This window comes from Cariama cristata, unplaced genomic scaffold (assembly GCF_000690535.1).
Source record: "Cariama cristata isolate BGI_N322 unplaced genomic scaffold, ASM69053v1 scaffold21269, whole genome shotgun sequence".
NCBI classification, from domain to species: Eukaryota; Metazoa; Chordata; class Aves; order Cariamiformes; family Cariamidae; genus Cariama; species Cariama cristata.
Window position 1 is genome coordinate 3,878 of NW_009634338.1, and position 11,263 is coordinate 15,140.

General features: G+C 46.5%; 1 protein-coding gene across 1 annotated transcript in view; it reads left to right on the forward strand.

The window, feature by feature from the left end:
• The window catches only part of LOC104166999 (enhancer of mRNA-decapping protein 4-like), a gene marked incomplete at its 5' end in the record, with an annotated part of 12,863 nt that extends 2,632 nt beyond the window's left edge, over positions 1–10,231 (forward strand). Inside the window, 8 exons of the mRNA XM_009707118.1 lie at positions 1,322–1,423; positions 2,421–2,573; positions 3,958–3,994; positions 4,969–5,149; positions 7,149–7,304; positions 8,046–8,161; positions 8,852–9,017; positions 10,006–10,231. Of these exons, the coding sequence (XP_009705420.1) occupies positions 1,322–1,423; positions 2,421–2,573; positions 3,958–3,994; positions 4,969–5,149; positions 7,149–7,304; positions 8,046–8,161; positions 8,852–9,017; positions 10,006–10,196 (1,102 nt within the window). The remainder of the gene's footprint in view (positions 1–1,321; positions 1,424–2,420; positions 2,574–3,957; positions 3,995–4,968; positions 5,150–7,148; positions 7,305–8,045; positions 8,162–8,851; positions 9,018–10,005) is intronic.
• Between the last annotated feature and the right edge of the window lie 1,032 nt (positions 10,232–11,263).

Consider the following 11,263-nt stretch of genomic DNA (forward strand, 5'->3'; position numbering starts at 1 on the left):
CTTTTCTTGAGAGGAATCAATTGGCACATCTTTGACAGCTTTGATTATAGGTTAACTGTGTATCTCTCTTCTCGGATTGGCTCTATGCAGCTAGTGTTTAAAGTACTTTAAAAGTCAGAAAATGAATGGCAGTGTCTCTGTGGAGCAGGCGTAGAGAACGGTGCAACAGCATATATGCCTGCTTACCAGGAGCAAGCTATTACACTGGAACAGTGCTAGGATTCATCACAGAGTTAGTGTCCTTGTCTTGTAGTGGGACGGGAACAGTGAGTTGCATCTGGCATCTCCAGAGTCTGTCTAGGCCTGGGCCTCATGCACCATGACAGCCTGCAAACACCACCCTTTGCAACAGGACTAGCAGGCTGACAGTGTCAGTGTTGTCCCTCAAACAATCCAGGGCTGTTCCCTCCCATCAGAATTGCAAGAGAAAGGCCTCACCTCATACCTCTGCACCTGAGGACGCTGCTTCAGGAAACAGTCTCAATTCTGATGGCTCTGGGGAGGGCACTGAGGCTTTGTCTCTATGCGATGTTTTTGTGTTTGCTTATAATTTGAAATTGAGAAAATACTTTTATAGGAGTTTGCGAGTCCCCTCAATCCTACTCTCTCTTTGAATTCTTCAAGACTTCTCATATCGGAATATCATATCGGGTATCTCCGGATCTGAGAGGTTATTTTTTTTAAATACATTCCAGCTCAGTCAAGCCATCAGCCTACATAAAAGTAACAAATGTTCACTTCCGTCTAAAGATCTCCCTGCAAGCTGAATTCAGACAGACCTAATTTACAGCTTAGAAGCACATGCAATTTGCTTTCAAAATCTTTATGAAACTCAGACTGGATTCACTGTTACAATTCTGTCCTGTCTGGTAGAGGTAACCCATCAAATTCGCATACTTCATCATACACTTGAAAGAACTGAGAAGCACTGATGATTTTTGCCCCAGTGATCAGTATTACTTGAGGAAAAACAAACCCAAGGTGATGCTATTCACTAAAGTATGCTGTACTGCCCATTTTGAGTAGTGGCTTACCTGTCTTGCCTGAGTGTCTGTTGGGAGATTGTTCTTGGTTAGTTCTTGAAGCACAGGTGAGGTGCTTCTCCCTTCTTAAGGCCCCCAGAAAAACACTTGGAGAAGCTTGAGTGTTCAGTGCCTATGAAAAACACCTGCAGCTTTCTGGATCTGTGCAGATAGGTGTGGGGTTTTTGTTTATTTTAGTGCTTCTATCAGGATCTCTCATGAGAAGTGGAGTGAGCAAATATCCAAGCTGAAAGAGACTTTCTTGACGGTATTTTATTTTATTTTATTTCCTCCTCTAGCCCAAGGGATGAGGTTGAAGAAAAGCACAAGAGCTCTTCCTATCATCGACACAGCTACCACTTGCTGCAGCATGACAGCCAGGATGCTAGTGCAGAACAAAGGTACCAGAGTGCTCAGCCCCCTCTCTCGCCCTGCATGGACTCAGTTCAGGCTGCATTCATGCTTCTGTCCCCAGCAAGCCTTCACGTGTGGGGTGAATGTCTTTGCTTTGTCTCCTGACTTAATGTGTGCATGCAGTGCAGCTTCCGTAATGTTCTGATGAGTTCAGCTGATCAGGAGATTGGCCTCTGGGCGCTGTCCAGTTTACTCTCCATAGGGAAACATTTGATTGTACTGCTCCTAAGAGCATGGACCAAGCTTGGTTTAATTGCCAGTGAAAAACTATTCAGGGATCAGTTTCCAAATACTGTGCCTTAGATAAGGTAGCAAGGGTATCTCAGGAGTTAGTTTCTTGCTTTTGACATCTTTACTCCCTCAGGGGCCACCCTAAAGCTCTGTGGGCACATTCTGTGTGCCTGGCAAACTCAGCTCTGTTTGATAGCTGAGGGTTCATTCATAATCCACGCTTAACTTCAGACTGAAATGTGCAGCCTGTATTGGATGGCTAGTTAGCAGCTGAAAGACTCTGAGGTACCAAGGATTGCATACTTCCCAGGCTTAACCTGATTCTCCTCTGTTCCTGCAATACTTGCTGCATTAAGTGCTTTCTGTCTGTGAAGCTGTAAGAATATGCTGTGCTTGGGTTCCCTGCTGGGTCAGCATCACGTCTTAGGGCTTATGTCCTAGTGTGTGAATGCAGCAAGAAGAGGCATCATTCCCCAACGCTGCCTGAGCCACAGTTGCCCCTAATGCAAAGACCCTTCAAGCCTTATTACATGGCACTCGAGCTCAGCCTGAGCAGACCTGGATCAAAATGGAGCAGCATGTGCTGAGTTCTGTAGAGGTCTCTGTGTTGGAGATCAAGGTGGTGGGTGTCCTTAGCCGCATGACTCTGGCCATGTGTGGATGAAGGGCAGAGTGTCAGTCCCCTCCCCTTAGCGAAGGCTAAGGCTGTCCAGTATTGCAAGTGATGTCCTCTCCCCTGCTCTTCCTTCGTAGTGACCATGATGATGAAGTTGCAAGCTTGGCTTCTACGTCAGGTGGATTTGGTGCCAAAGCATCTACGCAGAGGCTGCCTGTGAAGGACTGGAAAGCCAAGGCATCCCCCCGGGCTTCCCCAAAGCTAAAGCGGAAGGGCAAGAAAGATGATGGGTATGCTGGGCTTGCCAGAATACAAGTGGCTGTGGGACCAGCTGTGCAGGGCCACAACCGTTAGCAGCGAGACTAGGGACTGAGGCTGTGCAGTGGCCAAGTGCTCCCAACCCTCACCCCATTTTGCAAACAGCAGTAATCTCACAGAAAGTGTTGCTGGTTACCTAGACACTGACTGCAACTCAGGGGTGTGGCAGTAGGTTGTGTGCTACCTTTCCAGGTGGGGAGCTCAAAATCCAAAATATAGCCTGGGCTTCAGAAGAATATGTGGGAGGTAAATTCCACACTGTGGAGGGACACTGGGTCCATTTGCTGGTTTCAGTGAAGGCTTCATTGGAACTGTGACACTGTGAGTATAACTTAACATGGCCTCCGTTTCTAATTGGTTTCTGAACACTGGCACAGTGTCCTTGTTCAACGATATCTATCGTTTGTTACCTGCTTGCTGCTTTTGTGCATTTCTAAACGTACCCATAGGAATGTCTTGTAAGTGAAAATGGATGACTGGAAAGGTCTGCCCATGGCAAATTAGAGCAACCTGTCTGCGTTAACTTGAGGAGAGCAGCACAGCTTCTGCATGGGGTGCTCTCCTCTTCTTGTGTTCCCATAGCTCCATGATTTGGATCTCTGGCTGTGCAGGCTACAACAGAGATGGGCTATGGCATTAAGTTTCTGGCTGTGGTTCTGTACTGTGACACCCAGAAGCTTAGCCTCTGAAATTACTTTCATTTTTCCTGCCTCAGTGCTTTCAAAGTTGCTGAATGGATGCTGTCTGGGAACAACAAATGTCTACTTTCCTTCTGGTAGTGTTTCAGTATTCATAGATCTGTGACTTTGATGGAGACATGCAATATTAGTGGATCAGTTCAGTATTTTTCTTTATTCTGCTGTATATGCTGGAGTGCATTGCTAGTTTCTTCACCTTGAGAGCTGGAATCATTCCAGATGATTTGAAGCTCATTAATTCTATATTTAACAAACGGGTACTTGGTTTTTCTTTGGAAGTTATCAGGAGACCTTCAAAAACTGTTTGGCAAAACCTTCCCTGGCTTTGAATTTGGACAAAACTGAAAGATCAGCATGCGTTGTTCTCTGTAACAGTCCTCATTAAGACTTGGTTCAGATCTCCTCCCTGCGAAGGGACGAGTCTGTAAGGAACTTCAGGGCCTGTGGATAGTGCAAATGATGGAGTCAGAGTGTTGTAAGGGCTGGGATTTCGTCACCTTCCCATCACTCTTCATGTTGTACTAGGCAAAACAGAGGTACGAGCTGGAGTGTAAAATCTAAAACAACCGTAAAACGCATGATCTGTTTTGGCAGACTTGGATAATAAGAGCAGTTAATTGACATAATTGGATTACTACTTTTTTCTTTTTATTTCCAGGGATGTGAACCAGTCGCCAAGATCGTCTAACAGCCAGGTGAGTCAGAGCTGCTCTGCAGTCTGTCCCAAGAGCATGATGCTTCAGCTCTATTTACCATCTTACTAAAGACCTGAGAGAAAGTTCATCCCAGTTCCTTGAAGTACCGCGGGCCCCTGCTGTGCCCAAGCAGGCTGAGATGGGGCTGCGCTTGGGCTTGGCATTGCTTTGTTCTCTGGCTTGTGCAGCAGAGAAGGAGCTGCTCGGTGCTATCCAGGCTGATGGCTTCCTTCTCACCTTTGTGTTTTGATGTGCGTTTCTGTGTTCTCACAAGCCCTGTGTCATCTGAAACACTACCATCATTTTGTCTTTCACATGTGTCAGCAGCAGGATAAGCTGTTCCCAGCAAAGTGAGGGTCACAGTGGGCCTGGCCTGTTGGAATTTCTTATCCCTGTTGATACTACCTTCATATCTAGCAGAAAATGCTCTCAGCCGAGTTGCATGCGTTTCTTAAACTGCCCTTCATGTGTATGTCTCCTTTGGATATTGTGAGCAGCTGAAGAGGCAACAAACTATACCTGTTGGTTATTCATAAATAAGTGAAAGAGCTGAAAAAGTGTTCTAGGAAACCTCCTTCTTACTCTACTGATTGCACAGCTCTTTCGTAAGTGTTTGAGGTCATGATTTACATCCGGAGGCCTAAACGCACTCTCTCCATACCTGGCTAAAAGTGAACAGGATATGTTTTCTTTTGTTTTCTTCTAGATGCCAGAGCTTTGGAGGGGGTCTTGAATCTAACCCATTGATATTCTAAGCAACAATTTATGAATTCCGTGCAGGAACTTCATGTACCTTGCTTTATCATTTTATTTCTTGGGACAAAAGTCTTAGGCCAGTGTAATGCCTATTTCTCATTTTCTGCTTTGTGTGTTACACTTCAGTCCTAGGCACAGGGGTTGACTTAATACCTGGCAGAAAGCTTGACTGACCTCTGATCCTGTTAGAAATTAATGCTTGTCCTCTCCACACACAGGTGACACCAGAGTTCCAGGATGAGCTGCTGTGCATGTTGAGGAGCCAACAGCGGGAGCTCTCTGAGCTGCGTCAGAACCAGATGGAGCTGCTGCAGAGACTCACAGATCACCTTGATGCCATTCAGAGCTCCCTTATGGGCCATGTGGAGAGGGTGATTCACTCCCAGCAGGAGCAGGAACGTATCCTTGTTTGCAAATGTTGAGTGGCAGTTAAAGAGTGGAAGGCCGCGAGGTAGACTAAAGGCATGAGGAAGACTGAGAAAGTTCAAGGATCCTGGTAATGTGGGCCATAGGTGCAGTTAAATTACCTGGCTGCAATGTAACTATTTTGGTTCCTCTCGGTCCGCTTCTAAGGGCAGGAAACTCAGAAATAGAATGGAGGAGAACTGATGCTTTCTCCATGTCACTAAATCTTCTAGTACCCGTTAAGACCGTAAGTGCCGCAACGGTGGAGTAGACTAGAGGTGCATCTAATAAGTTAGCCTGTGTCAGGCAGTGGCCGGTTGCACAAGAGTAATTATGGGCTAATCCTTTCCTTCCTTTCCTTTCCTCCTTAAGGCAAGTCAGCGCTTGCACCAGAAATAGCATCTGACTGCCATACTGCAGAGTTGAATATAGAATTATCTTGTCGGTACCCATATATACATCTGGTGGTCCACAGGTCCCTTATATGTTGTCTGAAAAGTCTTTCCTTTTGCTATTCCCAAACCTAGTATCCAGTTATTTTTATTGTATTGTGAGTAGTCAGTTCCTGTACCTCTTCTGCTGCACTGAATTTCATCATGTTGCCCAACCTCAGCAGCTCTAGCCTGTTTTGTGTCTGAAACCACTCTTAACTTCTATGACATGACAATGATTTATGTTTTCTCTATTAATTAGTCTTGGATTTTCCTTTTTGACCATAAGGCTGATATTTTCATAGGTAGCTTTCTACTGAAGTTCAGAGTCTAGAGCTGTATTGTAATATTAGAATAATTTTTCCCTATCTGCACAACTTCATATCTGCACTGAATTTTGTCGGCAGCTGAATTGTCTTTTCACTGTTTATTTTGTTGTTTTGATTGGGTTTTTCTTGGTTTTGGTTTGTTGTTTTTGGTTTTTTTGGTTTGATTTGGTTTTTTTTAAGATGCACATGCATCTCAGTGTTTGTGCATTGGCTCCCTCGGAGAGCTTGGTTGCTTCATGAGGTATGACTAGCTTTTATTAAGCCTGGGTTTGCTCCTGTGCACTGTATCACTTATCTCCACCAATTCTACCCTGTAGAAACATTTTTGCCAATTTGCTTTTTATGGATATTGAACTTCTTGGTTTCTGTAGTGTCCTGGTTTGGGCTGGGATGGAGTTAATTTTCTTCATAGCAGGTCATATGCTGGTATGTTTTGGATTTGTGACCAAAACAATGTTGATAACACACTGAGGTTTTCACTGTTGCTAAACTCTGTCAAGGCCTTCTCTGTTTCTCATGCTGCTCCACCAGCAAGCAGGCTGGGGTGGGCAAGAAGCAGGGAGGGGACACAGGTGGGACAGCTGACCCCAGCTCACCAAAGGGATGTCCCATATCATATGATGTACTCAGCAGTAAAAGCTGGGGGAAAGGAGCAGGAAGAAGGGATGTTTGGAGTGATGGCGTTTGTCTTCCCAAGTCACCATTAGACGTGATGGAGCCCTGCTTTCCTGGGGATGGCTGAACACTGGCCTGCCCATGGGAAGTGGGGAATGAATTCTTTGTTTTGCTTGGCTCACCTGCGCAGCTTTTGCTTTACCTATTAAACTGTCTTTATCTCAACCCATGAGCTTTCTCACTTTTACCCTTCCTGTTCTCTCCCCGCATCCTGCTACAGAGGAGTAAGCCGGCGACTATGTGGGGCTGAGCTGCCTATGGGGGCAGCTCAGTTAACCCACAATATGCAGGGAACACTACTGTCCACCTTCTTTTAGCTGTTTGGCTTTTCTACCACACCTTCCAGAGCTCTTCTCTCACCCTGATCACTTGTTGAAGAGCACCCTGTTGTTTACAGGAACACATCAGCAATGTTATTAGACCTCTCTTTCACCAGAGCTGCACATTTCCTTTGACTGAGCCTCTGGAGGTGAGGCTAGTTTCCACCCTTGTGGACAGGAGTTTTGAGGGTGGAGAGGAAATCCATTGTTTGTGCTCCTTAACATGCATTCTCATTAGAGAGAAGACTAGACCGAGTGCTGGCGGAAGGACAGCAGCGAAATGGGCAGCTCCAGGAGCATCTATCTCAGCAGCTCTCTCAGTCCCTTTCCACTGCTTTGTGTAACCGTCTGGAGAGGACCATTCGTGAGGAGATGAAGAAGACCGTACCGCAGTGTGAGTGTTGCTGCCTAGGTTTTGAAGGTGGATCCCTACAGTTAACCCCATAGGGATTGAAAGCATGCTGCATAAAGTATTGGCACTTGATGAAGTAGGAGTTAAGTTACGTGAAGACTAGTCATTGCACTTTAAACTGTTGTGGGCCCCACTGTAAACTGAAAAGAGGTGATGTGGTTTGGAGGGAGTACGGAGCTCCCAGAGGGGACACCTTTCCAGAGAGCGTGGTCTGACCTTCCATTATAATCCCTAATGCTTCTGGAGTCTGTTCAGCAGAGGAAGGCAAAAGATGCTGATGAGTTTGGAAATGTTGAGACTTGACTGGAGCAAACTTAAACTTGGTTTTGCCCTTCCTTGATGCACTGACACTGTCCACGTAAGGAAATGTTCAAAGAAATGCTGGTGGGAAAGCCTTCTGCAGCCATTAATGTCCACCATTCTGCTTAAAGCAGGGCTACCCACTATTCTAGATAAGGTCGACTGTGACTTTGTTGGGGCAGGTCTTGAAAACCTTCAAGACTCGAGATTCCAAAGCCTCTCTGGTGACTTCCAGAGCTGTACCACCTTCCTAGCAGAAAGTTTCTCCTAACGTCCAACCTTAGCTTCCCAAGCCAGAGCTTGTGACCATTGCCGCTTGCTGTGTCACATCCAAGAAGAGTTCGACTCCATTTTCTTTTTTGGGTTTTGAAGTGTGACTCTAGGCTTAAAGCTGCAACTTTGACATGTTTGTGTTGTGCCTAGGCATTTCCAAGAGCATGGACCCCATCGCTGGCCAGCTAAGTAACACTATTGCCGCCAAGCTCACTGCCGTTGAGGGGACACTGAAAGAGAGTATCACCAAGCTGGTGAAATCAAAGGTAAGGAGAACCAGACTGTAGCTTTTCCTGAGGGCACTGATTTGTCACTTGCCTGGGTAGCAACTCCTCATACCTCTTCCCCTCACCTGTATCTCCAGGTAAGGTCACTTTAGCTGCCAGTGGTCATAGCTTTTTCCCGGTGTCATCAGGAGAGCGAGCTCGTTGTATACTGTCCTACCCACTTTGCCTCATTAACCCTTTCTTTCATTTACCAAGTTGTTAATTTTCTACTAGAGTAGAGATTCTCACTACAGCAGTGGTTTTTAGGGCCAACTCCAACCAAGTGGTGAAAGTTTGGCTCTTCTGAACTCCACTCTGTTCTCCATTTCTACATTATTTAGGGAGCAGAAGCTTGTTACTTACCTTGGCAGAGAATAGTGGATTGTGAGAGGGAAGCAGAGGAAGGGGAAAGGAGCCGTGCCTGACTCTGCCATCTTCCCTTGCTCTACAGCTGAACTACAGGGAAATGGTGATGTTCTCGGGCAGCCCCTCAGCAAGCAGATGTTCTGCCTGATGTAGTCATGGTGCAGCCTGCTTGGTGGAAAGAGCTGAGGGAATACACACTTCTGACACCGGGCTGTCCTCATCTGGTGTGGATGTGTTGCAGAGACCTACAGTGTTTTTTCACATCTGTAGTCGGCAGCAGGCTGTGGTTAATTTTCTGGAATCTCTTCTGTGTGTGCTTAAAAGAACCTTACAGATACTGTTGTGAGAGCGACGGCCGATATCCTGCAGGGGCCGATCCAGTCAGCTTGCAGGGAAGTGTTTCAGAGCGCTGTGTTGCCAGCCTTCGAGAAGAGCTGCCAGTCCATGTTCCAGCAAATCAATGACACCTTCAAGCAGGGCACACAGGAATGTGAGTAGCAACTTCTTTTCTTCTCCGAGTTTTTTCTGCACAGAGTATTTGCATTTGGCTGCCAACAAGGTGGCCTTATGTCTTTGCCTTTCAGAGTTTCACTGGTAAGTGTTTAACCTCTTAGCCTATCTGCGTGCTCCATTTCACACTTGGGAATGGATCGAAGAGGGTTTAGAGAAGGTTATGGGGATGATCAGAGGTTAAATAGTGACTGAAAAGTGTAGGCATGGTCAGGCTGGAAAAAAGAAAAGTATACCCTTAAGTAAGGAAAATTGTACACTGACGCACTGGAGAAGATCTTTTGTGTTTTGAGGGTTGGGATCCAGTTTCTTGACCTTCTGGGAGGCTAGGCAGGTGTTACTGTGCAGAGCTGGTTTCTGAGGGGGCCTGAAGTTGGCTAGTGCTGGCACAGCAACTTCGGTTCTCCATAGATCTGCAGAGTGTCTCCAGCTGCTGTTTATTTTGCACCCTTCCTCTTCCTCACAAGTCTCCTGCAAGTACATAGAGCTTACATTCTTCTCCCTTTTGATCAGACAAGTTCATAAAATATTTTAAAATACAGCTTTTTCGTGTCTGCAGACATGATTTTTTTTCCCTCTGAAGTGTTCCTCCTCTTTCTTTATTGCCATTGAACTCTATTGCTAATAAAGATCATATTTCATACAGAGTGTGAGTTAAAATACCCTCACTCCCACCTTTATCTTGCCCTGAACAAAGAGCGCCTGTAAAAGTCTGTTGCAGGAGAACTTGTGGCTTTGTTGCTGTGTCATGTAATCCTGCATGATGGAGAGGCTGGAAGCAGAGTTTCTAGATTAGCGTAATGCAGCCTAAAACAAGGCTAGTGTGTTCTCCCCTCTCTCCTGCGTTCATACGCTGGCTCAGTAATTGTTTCTGCTGGAGGAAGTGTAGAGCCTGGCAGCTGGATTTCTGCCCTCACCATCTACACAGGTACCGATTGCACAAGCATCTTCCTTTTTGCTTGTTGCAGATATCCAGCAGCTTGAGACTCACTTGAAGAACAAGAAGGTACGAGAACAGGAGGCCCGGGACCCGCTGCTGAATCAACTTCGACAACTCATCAGCACCTTCCAGAGAACCACCGAGCAGCTGGCTTCCACTGTCACAGCCAGCATCCATGCTGAGGTGCAGCATCAGCTGCATATTATCGTGGGCAAGTAAGTTGGCAGCTGGGCTTGTGGCAAGAGATGTCACTGAGAGGTATACCTTTGTGTAACAAAAACCTCTCCCTGCTTTGTTGTGGAAACAAGCCATTTGCCACGAGTACTGTAGGGTTCCTTGTTGGCTCTGCAGAGTATGACAAAGCGCGTGGGCTGGTGTAACTGTTGCCCTGTAGAGTACAAAATGAAGACCACAGGTGGTTTCTGACAAACAGCTGTATTGCTGCTCCATCTGGGAGCTCAGGGCCTGCTTTTCATGGGGTCCCATGTGCATGTTGGAGGGCTGAAGGACCTAGGGCAGCCCATAAGCGCACTCAAGTCTCTGAACACTTCCCAAAGATCATCTCCAAACGGGTCTTTTGAAGGCTTTTCTTAACTCTGTGTCCTCAGGCATACCAACAGTTTCTGCAGGCTACTCTGTCCTCCCAGCTGCTCTGCAGCAATTCATGCTTGGCCATCCTAGTTTCAAGATGTGATCCCAGCAGTGCCTTCAGCTCATTCATGCCGTGAGGCTGGTGGCAGGTTGCCAGGCTTTAAGATTGGCTGGTGCTCACCTGCAGGGCAGAATGCCCCAGGCTATTTTAAGCCACTGGAACATATGTCAGAGCGCATTGGGGTCTTTGATGCAGACCAGACTTGCTAGGAAGGCTGCCAGACTAAATTCCGGTCTTGTTGCATGGGCTGTGCTTGCTCCCAGGGAAGTCCTGCTGTTCTACCTGTGGTAAAGCAGGTTTGATGCTTTGTACCCTTTGTGAGAGGGGGAGGATCCAGCCTTTGGCAGTGAAAGGTGTAACGCAGAGCCCGCACTGTGAACTGGTCTTCTGTGGAGAAGTCACAGGCTGAGGGAAAGTGTGTTCTTATTCTAAGGGTGTCACCTGCAGGCTAGGAAGCTGCATCTGAGAGATCTGATGTAGAACGCTGGGCCTGTTCGGGGATGAACCTACAGCTTAGTAGCCTTGCTTGTAAGCCAGAGACATTAAAGATTTAAAACTCTCTATAATGCGAGACTTAGTTCCCTGAAACATCACTCTCCCACACAGAATCCTGGCATCTTCTGCATGCACCCTG